This window comes from Hypanus sabinus, chromosome 25, assembly GCF_030144855.1.
Source record: "Hypanus sabinus isolate sHypSab1 chromosome 25, sHypSab1.hap1, whole genome shotgun sequence".
Lineage (NCBI taxonomy): Eukaryota > Metazoa > Chordata > Chondrichthyes > Myliobatiformes > Dasyatidae > Hypanus > Hypanus sabinus.
Genome location: NC_082730.1, coordinates 17722723 through 17744929, shown reverse-complemented (window position 1 = coordinate 17744929; position 22207 = coordinate 17722723). Strand labels below are relative to the sequence as shown.

Here is a 22207-nt window from a genome sequence, read left to right as displayed (position 1 = left end):
AACACTCAACTGTCTTATGCTTTTGTTTGAAAACTGAACTCTTAGGAATGATTTTAAAGGACAGCTGTTTTCTGCTTTCCATCAGGAATTGGAATCCTCAAGAGAAAGCTGCAGAAGAGAAAACCTAAAAAGTTTTTATTAGCTTAATCAGCATTGTTGAAAATGATTTGAACATTGCATAAATATATTTTTATGATTCATTGTATTACTCATTTATTTTGTTTTGCTTCCTGCAATTGTTCTTAAGGGTCAGCCTTTAATGGTCCAAGTCAGTGGTGGTCAACTAATCACATCCACTGGTCAGCCTATCATGGTTCAAGCTGTGCCTACAGGTCAAGGGCAGACAATTATGCAAGTTCCTGTCTCTGGAGGGCAGGGTATCCAACAGGTCAGCATACAATCTTGTTCATAAAATAACATATTTTTCTCCTCAGAATATTTACTTTTAGTTGAAAGCAACATTTCTGCCTGTCCCAACAAGCAGTGGCATCCTCAAGAGAGGAATGAGGGAATCCATATTCAAAATGCAATGTGTGTATATTATTTTAAAAAAAGGCTGAAGATGATTGTCAAAAGAAAGTATCATGGTGCCAATGCTAATTCCAGTTATGTTATTTTATAGTTCTTGTAAACTATGTCGGTGAGGTAGTCTTGTATTCATTTTTGGGCTGTAGTTTTTAATTATTTTACAGCTTAGATAATTAATGGGCATGACTTCATGCACCTGTTCTATATATTGAGAACATGAATTTGAAGCAACTTCAAAGATGGGGTGACACTTGAATATAAAGGGAGTACCATTGTACTTACTTTTATTGTTCCAATTCAGTTTTACACTTTTAATAATTATTGTAGCTTAAAGGAAATAATTAAGATGAGAATTCAATTTTGGATACATTTGATAAAAATTACCCTTTCAGAATATCCCTCAGCTTCTTCATGATTGTAGAACTAATAATTAGAGAGATTTAAGAAGAATTTTTCAAAATCTTCAGCATGTTAGAACTGACAACTATTACTTCCTTATTTGATCAAGTATAAATTGCATTTTTATTTTCAGATTCAGCTTGTTCAACCAAGCCAGCTCCAGCTCCAAAGTGGTCAGACTGTCCAAGTCCAAAACCAACAAGGTCAGACACAACAAATTATTATTCAACAGCCTCAGGCAGCTGTTACAGCAGGACAAACACAGGTATGTCATCTCAATGCTTTCAAAAATAAATTTGGATACATATTTGGAAAAAAATGCACAACAAATGGAAAAGGAGAACAAAACCAGTTAGTAACTCTTTCAAAGACAGAATAAGCAAGATGAGTTGAATGTACTCCAACAGGATAACTGTCATATGCATCTGATTCTATCTGTGATATCGGGGTGAGTGGTGGGTGCCAGAGATTGTAGTTGAGGCTGATATAATAGAGATATTTAAAAATCTCCTAGATGGGCACATGGGTGAAAGGAAAATATGGGGTTATGGACTGTTGGAAGGGTTAAATTGGTGATGGAGTAGGTTTATATGGATTGGCATAACATCATGGACCACAGGGCCTGTATTATGCTGTACTGTTCTATGGATAAACTGGGTGAAATACATTTAGTGAAACAAATTAATACTTCTAATTTCAGTCATTTTAATGTTCAATCTAGAAATGTGTACAGGACTTCCAATCTTTGCCCAGTCTTAAACCTAGCATTGATATTATTTTAAATGTTGCATGGTTTGTTATATTTTGTTCATTTAAAGGAAACAATGAAGTTGACTGTCCAGTTCCAAAAGAGTATGATATGCCTTTATATGCTGTCCTTCACAAACTCAGGATGTCTAAAACACTGCCCGTTAAATGATTTTTGAAATACAGTCATCACTGCAGAATGGGAATTTTGGCTAGCAATTGTATGCACAGCAGTGTACAATAAACTGCTGATATTGTAATTGCCAAAAAATCTTTTTAATGGTGCTTGATGTGAGGTGGGTTATTGATGTAAATACAAAGGCAACTCCTCTCCCCTTTGATTTTTTTTAAAGAGATACAGGTCCTCAGTTTGATGTTGCATGTGATGCTGCAAAATAGTGCAACTATTTCACAACGCCAGTAAATCAGCTGCAGTTCCAATGACTCATGCTATCGCGATGGAGCTTGTGTATTTTCCCAGTGACCGTGTCAATGTCTCCAAATTTCATCTCAAGTCCGAAGGATGTCCCAGTCTTTGGGTGGTTTAGCCAATGTAAGTTTCCCCAAGCTAGGTGAATTGTATGGTGAGTTGTAGGGTTTTAATGAGCTTGTGAGAGAGAATTGAGTATAGAGAAACTAGAGGGAAAATGGGATTTTTCTGAACCTTAGCATAGACTTGATGAAACTAATGGCCTATTCCATAAGGAAATGTACAAAAATTGAAAAATTCCCTTAGGGTCAGCGTAGATTTTGTCTCTAGAGTGGAATTTAATCCTGCAACTTTCCAATTCTTTGTTACCACCAGATGAATGACTTCCCAAAAAAATTATTTTAAAATATATTTAATTGTATGTGTAAATAGCTGTGTCATTTTCATGACAGTAGTCCTTGGTAACTTCCTGGAATAGTTTGTACTGTGTTGGAGAAATACACTAAATAACTTGAACCTAGCTCATTGAGTTTAATCATTAGTAGAGTAGCAGTAGAGCTAATAGTACTTGATGTTTCAATCCCTATAAGTTGGCACTCTCGATGTTGGCAGTGGGTTTGGAGTGGTGACTAGGAGGGTAGGTACCTCATTGAGGTCATCAAGTGGGCAACCTCCTTCTTTGTCATTGCGTTGATGAGCCCATGATGTCTCCAGAGGACTCAATGGTGCCACCTGGTATCCCAGATACACCCCCCTCAGTTCCATACCCTCCTGTCTTCATCTTGCAGCCCAGTTGTTGTCTTTCCTTTTAATCCAAATCCAATTACTGCTTTCTTCTGCTGAATTTGACAAGGTCTTGATTGCTTTTTGGAGTGAATAACCCCTCACCCCCATCTTCTTTAATAGACTGGTCATAGATGTAGCCATGAATCCCCTGCATCCCACTTCTACAGGGAAAATCTTGGTCTTCCAGCCGTTCTAGGCAGCTTCAGTTGCCAGTTCAGAGTACTTGGTCTTTTTCCTGTCATAAGCTTCTTGAACACCATCTTCTCATGGTACTGTCAATTCCACAGCATATTGCCAGTTTGGCTGTTATGGACCTCTGGACCATGTCTGGCCGGAGTGTTGTAGTTGCAATGTCTGGGGGAAACAAAAGCTTTTTTTCTAAGTCCACGTCCACTTTCTAATCCTGAGCAACCTGCAGAATGCTTACCTCTTTCGATGTTATATGGTGCTCTGGAGGTTGGCCTGCTGTTAGAAATCGTATGATGTGAAAATTTTTGCCGATGTTTGTGGTGATTCCCCTCTGTTCCAAGATTGATGCCAGCTGTCTGAGAACTTGATTATGCCACTAAGTGTACCGCCCCTGGCTGAGGCTCATGGTGCATCCTGTTGAAATGCGCCAGGTACTTGACAAGGAGAGCAAGCGGAGTCTTCCTACCACTGGTTCAGGTTCTGGAGTGTAGGTAAGAGGTCATAAGTGGCTCTGATGACAAAACTTAGCCGAGATCCCTCCCATCTCCCAGATGTCATGCCAGCTGAGTTTCCTTTTTACCAGGCTCTCCCAATTAGTCCGTTGGCCATTGAGACGGCCCTGGCGTGTCGCTCTGCCTCCTCCTGTCTTCTCACCTCCTCCACCACGAGCCATCTCTTCTGCACTGATGTTGCCTTGTGCCATTGAGGAGTCTTTGGGATGAGTCCAAGCCTGGCTCTCCCAAGTTGGACTTGACCAACCACATCCCTGAAGCGAAGAGATAAAGTTAATACATTCTTTGCAACTTTAAAGCATCCAGATATTTCAGACTTGTCCTTTATTGAGTCTTAACAGAAGAGGACTTATTGCCAGTACAAGGTGCTTGCCACAACCTTGTTTATTTAATCCATTTGTCCCAAGAACAGATCTCAGTTTGTAATTAAGATCATTGAAGTACCCAGATAAAGTATGACACCGAGCAACTGTGTGCTCTATGACTGATATTTATTGAGAGTTATTTTCTTCCTGGAGAAGACATTATTAGAGCCATTATTTCATTTCTGGCTACAAAAAGCAATTATATACAGCCAGTGACAGACAATATCTTTAAAATCATTAATTCATGTACATTCTTTAAGGCAGCATCAGTAGAGATTCTCTTAACTTAGATCCCCACTTTGCCATGGTTCAGTAACTGTCCACTACAATTACATACACTATATAAAAATCGGTCCAGCAGTCATCATCACTGTGACAAGTACCAATAAAAATAAAATGGAATATCAAACCAGGCTCATAGTACAGGTGCTCTTGAACTGTCTGATATCTTTCTGTATTGTATATATCATATAACAGCTATGAGTAAATGCTGGAATAAGGGCCTTAAAAATGTTTCCTTTTTTTGACTAAATAGGGTCAACAGCAAATAGTGCAAGGACAGCAGGTAGCACAGACTGCAGAAGGACAGACAATTGTCTATCAGCCAGTTAATGCAGACGGCACCATACTCCAACAAGGTAAAGTTTTTTTTTTGTCATTTTTGATCATGATTAGAATGATGATACCAGGTACCAGGCATAGTGACTTGACAAACAAACCTCCCTTTCATCATCTTTCCTACTTGTCACTGTTGAATTTTCTTGGGTATCCTTTAATTTAGAAACTCCGTAGAGTTTAATCTGATCAACATAATGCGAGCTGATGATTTAATTTTTACTCATCCACCCTCCCCCCATTTCCTCCTGATAGGGTGGGCATCAATATTACGAAGTTAAACCAGATATTGGCCAAAAACTTATCTGGCTTATGCATGTTCATTTTGAGTTTTAGCAGCTCGCCATGTGGTCTGAAAACTACCTAGATTCAATGATAATATATAGCAAATGCAAGGTTTTCAAAAAAAACTATAATGCTAAAGAATGAATTGATGTTCACTTGTCTGCTTTTCAGCAGAGTATTCTGTAGTATTGCTAACAGTCTCGATGTCAGTCTTCACAATTTCCAACTATGTAACTGTTGAGAAAGCAGAAAAATTATAGGATTGTGGCCAAGATCAGTTTTTTTTTGTAAATGGAGAGAGAATAATGTCATTGTCATAATAACAACAATATTGCAAAGCAAAGTGAATATTCATTGAAGACAAGATTCTAAAATGTACCACAGAGTCCTAGTTCACAGGAAAATTCAAAAGAGGGGGAGAAAAGGCAGTGGATGTAGTCTATATGGACGTCAGCAAAGCCTTTGACAAAGTTCCACATGGAAGGTTAGTTAAGAAGGTTCAGTCGTTAGGTATTAATGCTGGAGTAATAAAATGGATTCAACAGTGGCTAAATGGGAGATGCCAGAGAATAGTGGTGGATAATTGTTTATCGGGATGGAGGCCGGTGACTAGCGGGGTGCCTCAGGGATCTGTTTTGGGCCCAATATTGTTTGTAATATACATAAATGATCTGGATGATGGGGTGGTAAATTGGATTAGTAAGTATGCTGATGATACTAAGGTAGGAGGTGTTGTGGATAATGAGGTGGGTTTTCAAAGCTTGCAGGGAGATTTATGCCGGTTAGAAGAATGCGCTGAACGTTGGCAGATGGAGTTTAATGCTGAGAAGTGTGAGGTTCTACATTTTGGCAGGAATAATCCAAATAGAACATACAGGGTAAATGGTAGGGCACTGAGGAATGCAGAGGAACAGAGAGATCTAGGAATAACAGTGCATAGTTCCCTGAAGGTGGAGTCTCATGTAGATAGGGTGGTGAAGAAGGCTTTTGGAACGCTGGCCTTCATAAATCAAAGCATTGAGTACAGAAGTTGGGATGTAATGTTAAAATTGTACAAGGCATTGGTAAGGCCAAATTTAGAATATTGTGTGCAGTTCTGGTCACCAAATTATAGGAAAGATATCAATAAATTAGAGAGAGTGCAGAGATGATTTACTAGGATGTTACCTGGGTTTCAGCACTTAAGTTACAGAGAAAGGTTGAACAAGTTAGGTCTCTATTCATTGGAGTGTAGAAGGTTGAGGGGGGATTTGATCGAGGTATTTAAAATTTTGAGAGGGATAGATAGAGTTGACGTGAATAGGCTGTTTCCATTGAGAGTAGGGGAGATTCAAACGAGAGGACATGATTTGAGAGTTAGGGGGCAGAAGTTTAAGGGAAACACGAGGGGGTATTTCTTTACTCAGAGAGTGATAGCTGTGTGGAATGAGCTTCCTGTAGAAGTAGTAGAGGCCAGTTCAGTTGTGTAATTTAAGGTAAAATTGGATAGGTATATGGACAGGAAAGGAGTGGAGGGTTATGGGCTGAGTGCGGGTAGGTGGGACTAGGTGAGATTAAGAGTTCGTCACGGACTAGGAGGGCCGAGATGGCCTGTTTCCGTGCTGTGATTGTTATATGGTTATATGTTAAAAAGCAAAATACATTGTACAATAAAAACAGAAAATATAGAGCAGATCTATGGAGTTAATATTTCAGAGCAGTGACCCTTCATTGAAACTGGAGAAATTTCAAAATCCAGGACGAGAGAAATAATGTGATCGTCTGAAGCCCAAAGGAGACTGAAAGACATATGGTAGTGCCAGCTGGCAAAAGTAGTGAAGGTTTATTAATCATAGTATATCTATAGGAGACTTGTAGAAGGAAAGAGAGAAATGCAGTTAAGCAACAGAGGTATAAAACGCTAATTGCTGAACATATTCAGCGAGTCAGACAGAATCTGAAGAGCGATAAAACAGTGTTCCAAGTTGACTGAGCAATTAAGATGCAAACTGTAATGCCTTGCTATCTGAAATTGTCAAATTCAGCATTGTTGCACCATGAGGGCTGTGAAGCATCAGATTACATTTACGTTTAAACAATATAAGAAGTCAAAGACAAAGTGTGATGGAGAATTAAAGTAACAAGCTTAGGGTTACTATCACAAATTGTAAGTCATATCTATATCCTGACTATTAAAATGTCCTTATAATTGGTAATTGAGAAGTCCTGTGATCTTGGATAAAGAATGAAATGGCAGGTTTAGACTGAGAATTCTGGAATTTAAGGTTCTTACTAGGTAAAGCTCAGATGCTAATGATAAATTAATTAAACTTAATGAAAGAAATTAATAGATCAAAATTTGAAGAATGTAGATACATTAAAGTCTGAAGGAAATATTCATAAATTTAAAAATACTGAAAATAACTGCTAATAAATAAAACAATATTTATAAAATTGCACTTTGTGAAATACTTACGGATTCTTATAAAATAGTTTGCAGAATTAATAATTTAATTGATGCACCATTAGATTTCTTTCACCTTCTGTGGTTTTCATGCCGTGGACAGCCAGAGGTGTTTGTATTGACTAAAAATCTTTCTTGATCCAATGAAATGGCACTTAATTTGCACAATGCCATATAGGGATCGCACTATCTACTGTGAAAAGTCAAAAATCAATAAATCTTGTAAAACTATGTTTCGAAAAGCCCTCCCTTTGATACATAACATACAGATTCAAGAATTGCTTCAATTTCTCAGAATACAGATCTAAATTATGTACTGACGTCTCAAGTTTGCTATAGCTCTTGCATTTTGATTACACATTTTTCTTTACCTACATTTTATGATTATCAGTCCATAGGCAAAATGCTGATCAAGAAGAAATACATGTTCATATAAGCCCAGTTGATATTCTGGTTGATTCATGATGCCCAGATGCAAGAATAAACTCATCTGTTCTATTTTTCTTACATCACTGAGTTTCTATTTGTCACATGAAGACAACATGTTATTAAAGTTTAGTAGAGGCAGTTTACTTCGTTTCAATATCACATCAGAATAATAGGTCATCCTTACAGCTGAGGGCAGTCACAATTACATAATTTCGCAGTTCAGCCAGTATGAAAATGTTAAGACAGGCCTTTCTTTTGTGGGTAAGTACAGAACTGAAGAACAAACCAGTTCCTGCTGTGACTCATTTATTGGCAACTGGGTGCAAGAATTAAGCAGCTGGCAAAGAAAATTAATAAAAATAGAATATGATGGTGGAGTGGTGGAATAACCTTGGAAGATGTTGTGTTTAAGTCAAGTCACTTTTTATTGCCATTTCAACCATAAACTGCTGGTACAGTACACAGTAAAAACGAAACAATGTTCCTCCAGGACCATGGTGCTACATGAAACAGTACAAGAACTACACTAGACTACAGACCTACACAGGACTACATAAAGTGCACAATAGAGTGCAGGGCAGTACAATAAATAATTAATAAACAAGACAATAGGCACAGTAGAGGACAAATTTCAGTATAATAATAAATGATGTAGATGTCAGTCTAGACTCTGGATATTGAGGAGTCTGATGGCTTAGGGGAAGAAACTGTAGCAAAAGCCTGGTCATGAGAGCCCAAATGCTTTGGCACCTTTTGCCAGATGGCAGGAGGGAGAAGAGTTTGTATGAGGGGTGCATGGGGTCCTTCACAATGCTGTTAGCTTTGCGGATGCTGCGTATGGTGTAAATGTATGTTATGGAGGGAAGAGAGATAATCTTCTCAGCTGACCTCACTATTCGCTGAAGAGTCTTGCGATTTGAGAGGGTGCAATTCCCAAACTAGGCAGTGATGCAGCTGCTCGGGATGGTCTCGATACATCCTCTGTAGAATGTGGTGAGGATGAGGGGTGGGAGACGGACTTTTCTCAGCTTTTGCAGAAAGTAGAGATGCTGCTGGGCTTTCTTTGCTATGGAGCTGGTGTTGAGGGACCAGGTGAGATTCTCCGCCGGGTGAACACCAAAAACGACAGAATACCAGGAATTTGTTCATTGCTAAATGCTAGGAGTATGACTTTTTTTTTCCCTATTTCTCTTGAAATCATTAACTTCAGCATCAAAATTGAAAATTTCAGAGTTTAACCTTTAACATTAACTACACAACATTTAAACTACAGCTTAAATACAGTATTCAATAACACTACTTCAGATAAATATAGGTTATTAAGAACTATCAAGCTAATACAATCATGCATCAAGTTTTCTGGAGGAAGCTTCTATCCTAATATATTTTTGTATAAATATTTGGATTGGATAGCAAAATTTACCCTATTAAAAGTGGGACTATTAATTTCCACCTACTTATTATATCTTGTTTCAAATTTCAGCAAAAGTTATTTGTTAGGTCACATTATAGCATTGTTATCCACTCAATCCAGCAAGCAAGCTATTTTTACGGGCATTCTGCGATTTGTGAGCACAAGATGGGCATGGGAATCACTGACATTCACGCGCCTCTCTGGGACTATATAAAATGTCATGTTCATATCTCCGTCACAGAGTGTGATTAACATTGGGAGCTCACAGCCACTGTAATCATAAAATGGTACATGAGAAGCTGCATCAGGCTTACTTTGGGCTTTAGCAAAACAATGTAATAGGCCATAGGTGGATCAGAACAGGAATGAGATGTAGAACTAATGCAACAGAAAATTTCAGTCTTGGCTTTAAAACATCCAAGGACAGTTAAATAGCGAGATAATGAAGAAAGTCTTGGAAGAAGAACATTGGGAGATTTAGGAGTATTGTTATGGGAATGCATAACATATTGAGACAGTTAAAATCTGAGGTGATCAAAAGTCAAATTCTAAGGAGCTAGATAATTTGGAGTTGAATGGAAGAAAATGACATGGGAATTTAACTGAAAAGATACTAAAAGTAAACCTTGGTGCTTCCTAGTCTATTAAGGCATAACTTCAAACATGTCACAATATCACAGTATTACTAAGTAAGTTTTTAACAGTAAAAAGTAAAATAACAGTATATATATTAATTGTAACAAATACCAAAGCCAATGGGTGTCAAAAGGGTAAAGCTCACATCTGTCACTGAAGATGCTAGTTCAGGTTGATAGAGGTTTATCATCCCTTCTTCAGGTCAGTGTTTAAAGCCTAACCATCTTCAACTGCTTAATCAATGGCCCGCCATCGTAAAGTTACAAGTAAGGATGTTTGCTGGTGATTGCACAGTATTCAATTCTATTCACAATTCCTCAGCAAATGAAGCCGTCCACACCAGGATGTAATAAAACTAGGACAACACTTGGGCACATGCTGTTAAATGGCAAATAACATTAACATCAGATAAGTGCCACACATGACCATTTCCAACAAGAGTGAGTCTAAACTCCTTCTCATGACATTCCTCTACCGTAAGCATTCTGGGGAATCATGAACTAGTCATATCAGTGCTCTGGCTACAAGAGCAGGTCAGAGCTCAGTTACTTTGAGCAAGTAACTCACCACAAAATTGCTGGAGTGTCAACTATCTACACTGCAATTACTCACTTGTAATACTCCAGTGGCATCTCCCAAACTTGTGAGCTCTACCATGAGCAGGCATGAAAACATCACCACTTGGAGGTTCCCCTACAAGTCAAAAACCATCCTGATTTGGAATGATATTCTATTACTTCATTCCTATATTGACATTACACTGGGTCTAAGTAATGGAACTTCCTACCCAACAGCACTATGTAGATCTTCATCATTACAGTTGCAGAGTGTGATTCTCCATCTCCATCTTGGGTGCAATTGGGTATTAAAATAGATGCCTCCCTGGCAATCTCCAGATCCTGAAGAAGAAACTTAAAAACTAAAAACAAATCTTAATGTGGTAAACTCCTGCCATGTCATGAATGTTTCCAAACACAGTATCAGCACATAATTGCAAATGTAATTATGGAAACAGACTGAGATAGTACACAGTTCTCACCAACATTAAAATATGTAAGATAAATATTTCAAAATCTGGACCACTTGAGTTTGAAAAAAATCTCTATTTTGCAGTACTTTAAAAAATAAATTTGAAAATGTTTTCAATTTACAACAACTGGAGTAAGGTTTTTGGTTCATGTAAACTTTTTAAAAATTTATTATTTTCTTGAAAAGTGAAGGGATTAATCTTATTCCTTTCATTTATCTCTTCTCTCTTTGTTCTTTCTTATGTCTTTCTCTCACTTTTGATCCTCTGTTTTTACTCTGCCCTCTTTCTCTTGCCTCCTTTTTGTCTTGTCTCTCTTCTCTTTGTGTTATGTGCTAAAGTTGCAGTCCCTGTTACAGGCATGATCACCATTCCTGCTGCCAGTCTAGCTGGGGCCCAAATTGTCCAGACAGGAGCCAGCACAAGCACAACAAATAGCAGCCAGGGCACTGTAACGGTAACACTACCAGTCACTGGAAGTATGGTCAATGCAGGCGGTATGGTGATGGTAAGTTCAGTTTGAAGAATCATTTTAAATACTGTAAATCATAGCTTAAGTGCTTGCAGAACTTCTATTATTTGAATTATAACCAAATCTGTTTAAGATGAATCAAAAATCAAACTGCTTGAAAAACTGAGCAGGTCAGCATCTATGGAGACTGAATTTTTCAGGTCAAAACCCTATTTTAGTCTAACCCCACAGATACTGCCTGGCCAGCTGAGTTCCTCCAGCAGTTTGTTTTTAGCTCTGTATTTCTGCATCTGCAGACTCTTGTATCTCTGTTTAAGATAAATGATAGTTTTCTACTCTTAAGACAAATCTATTTTGAATTATTAATCATCTATTACATTTGTAGATTGTGATATACTGTGTAATTATATCAGAACATGGGATTCCTTCCTGTGGTTCTAGTTTGATGCAGTTGTATAGTAAAGTAATATCATTACCTTCTTTATACAAGCAGTTGCTTTTTTTTACTATAATTGAATGTGAAGATAAATGCAAATTTAATAATGGAATTTCTTATTTCATAAAGACAAAGGAATACTTGAAATGAATCTTTTAACATTCATTTAAAATGTACATTTTTAAAATACATCTTAGAAGCACAAGTTCAGAATTTGTGAAAGATGGAAGTACATTGATCTCGTTGAAATTTAACAGCAATGATCTGATTCCGCTTAGCATCTTCAACTGAAGCTGTGTCCTTATGAAAACTGCAGATCTTCCCAGATGTTTTATATGGTCTCTTATTTCCCAAAAGTATTGCATCAGTTTCTGTTTCTACTGCTCTACTTTTTAGAAAACCTAGTTCATGTTGGTGAAATTTATTTAAGGTTATATTATCCAAGTGAACAAGCTAAAGCCAGTGAATCTTGCCAGTGGCTGGATCTTTGTCATAAACCTGCATTTCACCTTTACGTGACTTTTTAGAGCTCTCTGCCATAGCTGTTGGTGAAGAATTTTCATTCAAGGCTTAACAGGAACACCTCTTGTTTAATTCCTAAGTTATGAAAAAAATAATTTGTCATTAATCTATATTGAATATACAATATACACATTACAAAATTGTCATTTGTACATGAGAGCAAGCTATCTTCTCTTAACAATCTTTCCATTGGCTGTTAATGATAATTGATGCAGATGGTACCAGGGGCGAGCACAGTTCCAGCTATGCAGAGAATTCCCTTACCAGGTGCAGAACTACTGGAAGAAGAACCGCTATATGTAAATGCTAAGCAGTATCATCGAATCCTAAGAAGAAGACAGGCAAGAGCCAAGCTAGAAGCAGAAGGCAGAATCCCAAAAGAAAGGAGGGTAAGCTATGTCATTTAAATTGCATGTTGAAATCTACTTTCTAAGATGAATAAAATTTTGCCCCAAATTAAAATTTCCTCTGTGGTGGGTAAATTATATTACCAAGTGTTGTGATGTGTGTTTAGGTAGAAACATTTAAATAATCATATTTTGGGAGTCTAGAAATTAAAGAGCAGATGTTTATTCTATTGTGGTGCTAGGAATTGGCACATACTGTCTTGCAAGTTATCAATAGTTTCGGTTATCATTCAAATATTTTATTTTTAATGCATGGGTATTATGAATATCTTTGGGCTCTTTAGATACTTTTCTAAAATGGCACATTTTTAATGTATGTACATCCAGAGGTCAAAAATTTTATACACTATACATAGCAAAAAGATGATACTTCATTTCATGGTAACAAACTGTTCAGCCTATTTAGTTTGTTGTGGTAGAACTACAAACTTTGTAGTTTATAGACATCTAAACAGTTGAGACCCTGTAAGAAAGCCAACCAGGGAATGAGTTATCTTGCATCAAGATAATGTCTAAGGAGTAGGTTCAATAAATGACATCTGAGTAAAAGATTCCCTGGGAAGTAATGATCTTAGCATGATAGAACTTTGTATTCAATTTTGAAAATGAGAAACAACCATGCTTAACTTGAAAAAAAGTGAATTGTATTGGAATGAGAATAACATTGGCTAAAGTGGATGCGACAGATTAGCAGACAGGACCATGGGTAAATGGAGCAGGTAATAAAGAAGGTGTTTCATGATGCTAAACAAAATATATTCCAATTGGGGAAAGATTTTCCAGGGAGAGTTGAACAAAGCAAGGCTAGTCAAGGAACCTCATGAGGGTTTTAAGCTAAAAACATATGGGAAGGGAAAAGTTGGAGACCTGAAGACTGGGATAAATTCAAAATCTAGCCAAGGAAAATAAATTGAAGGCAAACAAACTAGGAATATAAAAGCACACAATGCAGTTACTTTAAGTATATGTTTAAAAAAAAGGGTACAGATGAATTTAAACTCCCTTAGAGAATTAGACAAGGGGAAAATGTTATGGGAACCAAAGCTAAGTCAGGGGAGTTACACATATATTTTGCATCAATCTTTATTGTAGAAGATACACAAACATCACAGAATGATGTCGAGGAAGAATTAAATACCCTTACTATATAAAAGTAACATTTGAAAACTAATGGGGCTAAAGGCCAATAAGTCACTTGACCTGGCTGCATCCTAGGATACCAAAAAGTGGCTTGGCACTTCAGAAAAGTGTAACTTATGCTCTCTGGTTAGAATGTTAAAACCAAAACATCCTATTAGCATCCTGATGGAAAAAGCTTTATCCCATAAATTATCTGAAACACTGAACATTAGAGTTGTAGCACCTGTCTGCTAAGCACTAAGAAATAAGTCTACTTGCAATACCTAGCAGCCTTTCATATGCTGTGAACTACATGTATGTTAATGTAGTAGATGTTCACTGAACAGTGCAAGACATTGATGTTACAGAATAGGTTAATATGTTTAGGTACTTTATCTTAAAGTTCATTCTGCTAATTCAACATCTGCATTTCGAGCAGAACTTAAGTGTTTTTTTAGGCATCATTGGACTCTACAAATATAGCCATCGGACTTGTCAAGTAAATTGTTTGTTAGTTGTGTATATGACACACTTGCATTAGCCATCCCAAAGTGATTCTCACTCCTTCCGAGTTCAGCTGCCTTTATGTGTGGACTTAAAATATAGGTTGCCTGCATCTGAAGGCTTTCTTCATCTCAAATGTGTGGATATTGTTCATTAATTTTACAGAAATATCTCCATGAGTCACGTCATCGCCATGCAATGCAACGAAAGCGCGGAGAAGGAGGACGCTTTTTTTCTCCCAAGGAGGGTGATGAGATAGTATGTTATGGTTTTTGAATATCTGTGTTTTAAAACAAAGATTTATTTTCTCCAGCAATGATTTTCAGACTTTCCCTGGCACACCAAATCAAAGAATTTATAAAGGCAATGATGCCTTCCTAGTTATAATTACCTGTGCAGATAATAATACCTAAAATGTGCTTATAACTTGTGTCTTTTGATCACTTTGGTTGGGCAGGCTGTGGCTTATTTAGCATCATGTTATAAATTCTTAGAAATTCAGGTCAAGATCCATGACTGGTAACTGTATTTTCAGACTGTATTTAGCATGAAGTAACCCTATACCAATGAGTAAAGGAATAAACTTGCACCTAGTATGTTTAAATTGTATTTATTTGATTAGGGCAGATCAAATTCTACATCATGAGAATCCTGGCTGGAAAGTTAGATTTAAGTATGACAGTCAGACCCTTGTAAGTTGGAATAATGAAGTTCAATATATCCCATTTATAGCAGGTGTTAGCTGCGGTGCAGCATTTCTGCAGGTTGTGTTAACACGTGTGCCTTTTTGGATTTATGAAAATTCAAACTCTCGATATAGTTCTATTTAAATATCTCATTTTTGATAAGGTCTGCGATATATCTAAAACAACCATGATAAAACATATAAATGGCTTGTTGGAAGCAGACAGTGGCACCAAATTTTTCAGGAGAATTCATATGAAAATTCAGGTGTTAAAGGATGCCCTCCCTTAAGATTAAATTTGTTTTTTTAAAAAAGTCAATATTGTTATTCCTTTGACTTTTCGTTTCTCATTTTATTTTGTGTGAACTGTGAATGGTGACAACACGTCCTGGGGGTTTGGTTTAAATGTGCTATCTCTGAAACAATTAAATTCACATTTGGGTACCGTTTAAAAAATATGATTAACTTACTATTTCATTTGCGGTTTCAGTAATGCCCTCAAAGAGTACAGCTAATTCTGAGCTATTTCAATCTTGCCACCAAACTTGTCAGGGTACTGATGCAAAAATAAATTACTGTACAGCATACAATTCATTATTTTGTATAATAATTATGTCCCTTTTAGGCCAGAACTGACCTTTATTTTTGGATTGGCAAGCTTATCCACAAGGGCATACTTAATTACCCTCTCATCAGAAAAATAGTACATTTCTTGGGTTTCTGAAAAGTGATAAAATTTAAGATGTTTCATTCAAAAACAATTACAGCTTGGAGCAGGAAACTGTTTCAAGTCAATCATAATTCATCATAATTTCAATTTACTTGTGTTTTTAATAGTGATATTTTGTGAAATCTTAGCCTAACTTGATAAGTTGTATAGAACAACTCATGGACTTTTCTATCTGGCAGTCAATATCTCTATTTTCCTTAACTTTGACCTACATATAAAAGGAAAATAAATTGCATGTGCTATCAGCTTAAAATAATAACTGACAATAATACGTATACAGCAGGTCCGTCAACATCTGAAGAACAGATAGGTGACATTTCTGATACCGTCCCGGCATCAGAATTGGTTCTTTTAAGCAATTAAACATTTTGATACTTCTTTCTTTTTATAAAGGTCATCTCAGTCAGGCTGTGAAAAGACGTAAGACAGAGAGAAGGTGAGTAAAACAGCTTGTAAATAGTAGGAAGTGTAGTGGATATAATCACAGAAATATGGTTTGGAGCATATTAGACAGTCTAGTTCTGAAATTGGAGTTTCAATTAGGAGACTAAGCTTGATAGAAACACTTGGCAACAATGATTAGATGAATAATGTTCAGAAAATTCACTGGATGAGGTGGTTGTGGCAATGGCACAGCAAAATCAGGTACATCAACAAATTAGCAGTGTCGAGTAATAGAGTTGACTTTATCTGCTGTTGGCATCTCCAGTACAAAGAAAGTTGATAGTGGTGTACAACATGTGAGAAAGTTCAAAACTGTGGAAAGTAAGGTGGGAGTAAAGGATGGGAAAGGTAATCTCAACGTGGCATGAGACGAGAGGAAAGGTAATCGAAAAGTAAGTTGAGATAATTGTGCCTCTATAAAAGTGAAGAGTCAGGTTGTATGCTTTGATGAAATATAATGATGGAGGCCAGTCTAGCATCTGGAAAATTAACTGGGGTAGGAAGATTATATCGTTATTATTGTGCTCACAGGTAAGAATGAGGACATTAATTAGATATGATCAAACAGCCTGTTGACAGCAGTGAGAGAAAACCTTGGTGGAGGAATAGGATTCATCCACTCAATTTAACAAATGAAATGAAAAGTATTCATGAACTGACAGAAATAAATAAGCAAATTAATTCAAATTCTTAACCAGTCTAACTCAGGAGGAGAATGCTTGACTCTTTGAAAACGCTTGACCAGTTGTTTATGTGTGATGATTACCCTCAAAATACCATCTGGAACAGGACAGATTATTCTAGAAACTTTCCATGCAATGAATTATCAAAGTGGGAAAGGGTAGTGGAGTTTGGAAGCAATTCAGGGAGCCGGCACAGGCAAAATGGTCTGAATGACCTCACCTGATAGTTTAATGGGAAAAGAGAAAATGGAAATAGTAGTAACTGGTATTCTTTGTAACATTGAGACTGATTGGTAAAACAAAAGGTATTGGCATCAATGAGAATGATGTCAATATGAAATCAGTCAAAATCCACAAAGTAAAATAATGGTGTTTTGTAAGAAGTTTGCATCCTTCACAAATACTTTTTAATTTTTAAAAAAATTTTACTTGAATGTAATGTTCCCTGGGTTTAATAAGAAACATTATTTCCATTTTTTCATACACAAAATGCTGGAGGAACTCAGCAGGCCAGGCAGCATCTATCTATGGAAAAGATGGTTTGGGCCAAGACCCTTCAGCAGGACTGAAACACTAACTGTGCTCTTTTCCAAAGATGCTGTCTGACTTGCTGAGTTCCCCCAGCATTTTGTGAGTGTAACTTGAATTTGCAGCATCTGTAGATTTTCTCTTTTTTTTTCCATTTTCCGAGTTATTTTGCCTTGTTTCTCTTGCTTAAGTAGATCAGATCACTAAATTTGATGTACTAAATGACCTTTTATGGAGCATGCATTCACCTTCGTTCTCTGTCAACAATAGTTACTGTGAAGCTGGTTTATGTGACTTCATGTCACTAAATTTGTTTGTGTAGGAACTTAATCTTGTTTGTTATGGTTTAATGTCAGATGAGAATGTGACTTCTGATTGTTGTCACGCTGGACTAGCTAGCTATATAAGAATGCAGCACATGATGGGTTCTAATTATATGTAGAATGGATTATCTTTTCTCAAGTGCTGTCTAGTCCATTATCGAATGCCTCGTTTTTCCATCTGTATGACCCCTTTGTTTTTTGAAGAGCTAGGCACAAGTTCTACTTAATTTTGCTAGCTCTCAAGTTGTACACAACCAGACTAAATACTGAGTATTTTATCTGTATTTTTTAGCGTAAATAAATTTGGTTATTTTGAGATATTCAAAATTAAAATCTTGCATGAATGCAATATACAAGTTAGCACGTAGAGGGCTCATCATTAGTTCTGGGCAGTATTATGTTATATGGAAATCTCAATTAGTGCAGTTTTCCTTTCAGAAACTGCATTTTTTAAAGTAAAATAATATATTTTAAAATTTAAGCTTAATTTTTCACAAAGGTGAATACAAAATCAGTGTAAGAATAAAATGCATGCTTAAAGATGTAACTTTTAAAGTTTAAGAAGTAGAGTTAGAAACAAAAAGATGCGGATTTTAGACTTCCCAGAGAAACGAAGAACAGTTCTTTTTGTTATGCATTAATTGAACTATTTTAGGTAGAAGTTCACAGAAGAAATACAACATTAACAACACAGGCATTAAGTCAAAAACAATGTCTTTAGAACTCATTGAGTACAGTTACTGAAAAAATGTGTTTAAAAAGTTAGCTCTAGCTTCAGAAGATAAACTCTGCAGTTGTAAATCTGGTTCTTGAATAAGTTGAGCAAGTTTCATGAAATAGTTGAAAAAATGTCAACTGCTGACAAAGCCACAACTGTAGCTTTGTCAACTATTAAATTTTGTTATACTTCTAAATATTTCTGACATTCAAAGTTATTAAAGTCAAAATTAAAACTTGTATACCATTAAAATAAATCTTTATTGAAACAAACATAAGAGTCCAGTGCTGGAGAACAGCCAAGAAAGGAGCTGCTACCAAAACTCAACCAGCAAGTTTTAGATTTTGCACTGAAAAGAACATTCTGTAGTTTGTTCCACACTCAATTGTCAATGTTTTCCAACAAGTTCTAGTTCAATGTTAACGTGAACCTATGAAGTCAATAGGTAAAGCAATGCTACTACTCAGTTCAGCATCAGCTTTCTAATTGATGCAGCCAATAATCTGGTACATATTAACATTTTTAAGTTTGTTGCATATCTTAGAAGGGATTATTTTGAGAAATACTTGAATTATTAGTGAACAGGTATAAGTGTAAATAAATAGTGCAGAAGCTGATGTCATTAAATCTTAAAAGTAGTTTATATTAAGTCATTCAGCTTGTGGTAATGTGATGAAAATATTTTTTCTTGCTGTTTATTTGCATCAGAGCATAAGGTGAAACTAGTTATTTAAACTCAATGTGTTCTGTAAATGCCTGTGAGTTTAGAGAGCTAGGTAGAAACTAGAAACTGATTAAAAGCAGATAATCAAAGTTAATTAATTGGATATTTTAATGCTAGTTTTTATAGACCTTGTTATAATCAGGGAATGAAAAGCCAATATAGATAAACAAAGCATTAGATGAGTCATGCATATTGGGTATCATATGACTGACACAAGCTAGACTTCGCACTCTGCACAGTCAGCAAGCATTATATCAAACCAAATGAGTGAGTGATTTCCTCACACTGACAACACATGTTGGCTCTGACCATCAAACATGATTCTGTGTTACTGTTGTGGAGAACAATAAGAGTATAGCATCAGTTTGAATCAGAATATATTGTTTCTTCAAACTGTTAATATTTTCAGAGAAAGAAAACAGAATCTGCATTCACATGAGAGAAATTTATTTTAGTTGGTGGTGCCAAATTCTGAAGATTCCCTCGCCTTGTTCATTTTCACAGGGCCACTTGCTATCTTCAACTCAGTGGCTGCAATTGATCACTTTCAGGACATATTTTCCAGGAAATACTCGACTGATTCCTGCTCCTTGTCAAATTGAGAGGGATGGGAGAAATTCTTTAGTAAAGAGGATGGATCACAACAAACAGCATTTGTAATTAAACTTTGACCATGTAGAGGTGTATAAGAGTATGAAAGGCATTCTTTCAAAGGAGTAACTAAATTGGAAATCCCGACAGATGCAGGAATTGCATTGTGTCATTGTCCATTGATTGCAATGTGAGTGACATGTCACCCGTGATGACCACAAGCTTGAAGAGCTGCTACTGCTAGCCAGTATCACAGCACTGTTTATTTTGTGATTACATTGCTGGCTAACTCCAAATCTAACCAGCTTGTATGACTTAGAGTGAGTCTGTGGTTCTTAAAGGAGTACAAGTAGAACTATGCTGAGTCTAGGAAAGATGTATCATGTACTGCCTCAGAAAACTTGAAATTTTGTGGTGTATGATAGAATGCACTCCTGTGAAAGTAGTTAACGGTAATTGAAGTTCCAGATACTGTCAACTACTTAATCTCTGCTTCTCATTTCACTTTATTCCCATAACTCTTAAATTGTCTTATGAGAAAAGGTTGAACAAGCTAAGGCTTTTCTTCTAGGAATGACCTGATAGAGGTGTAATAAGAGTACGAGAGGCATAGAGTGGACAGTTAGCACCTTTTTCACCAGGGCGACAGTAGCCAATACTAGACCATATCAGTTTAAGGTGAGTGAAGGTACGTTTAGGAGTGATGTCGGAGGTAGCATTTTTACTCATTTCTGTGCCAGCTTAAGTGGTTGGTACTTGGAAAACAATGCCAGAGATCATGATAGAGGCTGATACAATAGGGACACTTAAAAGACATTTGGCCATGTAGATGAAAGAAAAGTGGAGGGTTATGGACTGTGTTGGAGGGAAGGTTTAGATTTATTGTTGAGTAAGTTTATAAAGGTCGGCACAACGGCATGGGCTAAAGGCCCTGTACTATGCTGTACCATTCTATTTTCTATAATTCACTGCATGACCATAGTGAATGCCCTAATGCAGTCCTTGTCCTGTTCTTCGTCTGCAAATTGCAGTTGTGGCTGCAGCTGGAAAAAGTGCAACTCTTCAGTGACAAGATCTTTATTGAAACATCTAATACTGTTGTATATGCTGGGTTCCAGGGAGAATGCCAATTACAGCAGCCACTTTTGACATCAGCTAGTTTATATCGAGGCTTGAAATAATTTTTCCAATCACTGTCATCACAAAACAACAATAGAAAGTACCTATTGTAAGATTATAACAACAACTACCATAAATCAACTAGAAGCTAAGTGATTTATGATCATTTTTAAACAGCACAAGTGAGAGTCACTTCTGTTGTTGAAATTTTTATCAGTCATTCAAGGTTAAGAGATTATTTCGCCTCACTATTGAGGTCAAAACAATGTTGCATATATTCACTAGTGCTCACCACGTGCAATAATGGCATTTCAAATATATCAGGTGACATTTAATGCACTATAGTGGGCCATTGTCACCATTTTGAATTCAAAGAGCACTTGCAATGGTCCCAATGACTTTAATCAGACATCTTTACCCTTAGCATTAATGTTTTTTTCAGTACTGACGGATCTGCTGTATGTTTCCAACATTATGATTTTTATCAAATTTTATTGGCTAGACCCTAACCTCTTGTATCAGGTTAATGTAAGCTTGCATATGCTGATACCCATATTTGAGAATTCATGCAATATAGATAACAGCTAATCAGTCATTTGTTTCTTGAAAGAATGCAGTTTTAACTTGACATCCTTTACAATTTTGAGTATATATAGTTAAAATATTGAAAGTTGTGCAAAATATTTTCTTCATTATTGGATTTTTACCCTTATTAAAAATGAAAATTCATTTGACAGTTGCCTTTATGCATATTGAAAACCAACCCTTAAGGTTGTCAGCTGTGGTTTTTGTGACATTTATTTGTATATTTATATTTATTCAACAGCCTGAATGATTTCTGGGTAGGCTAGAGAAAAAATCAAAATAAGGTACAGTATTATTCTGTTACATTTGAAGCGTGAGGTACTTCCTTCACCCTGCACTCTTCTCATCAAACATTCTCCTACAGCACATTTTCAGCTGAGTTACAATTGATGGGAAAGAAAGAAAGGACAAATCAATGTTTATATGCACTCTTTATTAAAACATTACTACTTTCACCACTTAAAAAAAATTGAATTAGCAATCTTGCAGTGTAATCCAGATACAGTACAGAATATGCCTTTCCAGCTCTTCAAGCCCCACTGTACAGCAATCCCCCAATTTAATTCTAGCCCAATCATGGACAATTTACTGCGATCTACCAACCCATATGGGAGGAAACTGAGGCACCCAGAGAACGCCCAAGTAGTCACAGGAAAACGTACAAACTCCTTACAGGCAGCAGCAGGAATTAAAACCAGATCATTTGTACTGTAAAGCATCATGCTAACCACTATGCTATCGTGCCACCCATCTGGGTTTCTTCAACTGAGATTCTAAAGTAATCCAGCTAATCATTGTTCTGAGGTTTATTA

General features: G+C 36.5%; 2 protein-coding genes across 17 annotated transcripts in view; one reads left to right on the top strand and one right to left on the bottom strand.

Annotated features, from left to right (window-relative positions):
* Positions 1-22207, bottom strand: part of LOC132381063 (ras-related protein Rab-21-like) — a 119301-nt gene that overhangs the window by 58262 nt on the left and 38832 nt on the right. For 3 of the 11 annotated variants that reach the window (XM_059950231.1, XM_059950230.1, XM_059950232.1), the window contains one exon: positions 2484-3845. The exons of 1 other annotated variant lie outside the window; for it this stretch is intronic. In XM_059950231.1, coding sequence (XP_059806214.1) covers positions 3579-3845 — 267 coding nt within the window. In that variant the 3' untranslated portion in view covers positions 2484-3578. Of the gene's footprint in view, positions 1-2483; positions 3846-4732; positions 5091-7311; positions 7493-8714; positions 10157-11319; positions 12311-14529; positions 15671-22207 lie in introns of those variants that run through there. 7 more of the 11 variants (XM_059950241.1, XM_059950239.1, XR_009507911.1 and 4 more) reach the window with 6 other exon arrangements.
* LOC132381062 (nuclear transcription factor Y subunit alpha-like) overlaps positions 1-22207 on the top strand; it is a 52628-nt gene that overhangs the window by 26753 nt on the left and 3668 nt on the right. For 4 of the 6 annotated variants that reach the window (XR_009507907.1, XR_009507910.1, XR_009507908.1 and 1 more), the window contains exons 3-10: positions 248-388; positions 1061-1192; positions 4492-4594; positions 11165-11313; positions 12451-12624; positions 14431-14523; positions 16074-16116; positions 21637-21679. Coding sequence is in view for 2 of the 6 variants with exons in the window: in XM_059950229.1 (XP_059806212.1) it covers positions 248-388; positions 1061-1192; positions 4492-4594; positions 11147-11313; positions 12451-12624; positions 14431-14523 (810 nt within the window). In the remaining 4 variants the exon portion in view is untranslated. Of the gene's footprint in view, positions 1-247; positions 389-1060; positions 1193-4491; positions 4595-11146; positions 11314-12450; positions 12625-14430; positions 14524-16073; positions 16117-21636; positions 21680-22207 lie in introns of all 6 variants that reach the window. The other 2 variants (XM_059950228.1, XM_059950229.1) reach the window with 2 other exon arrangements.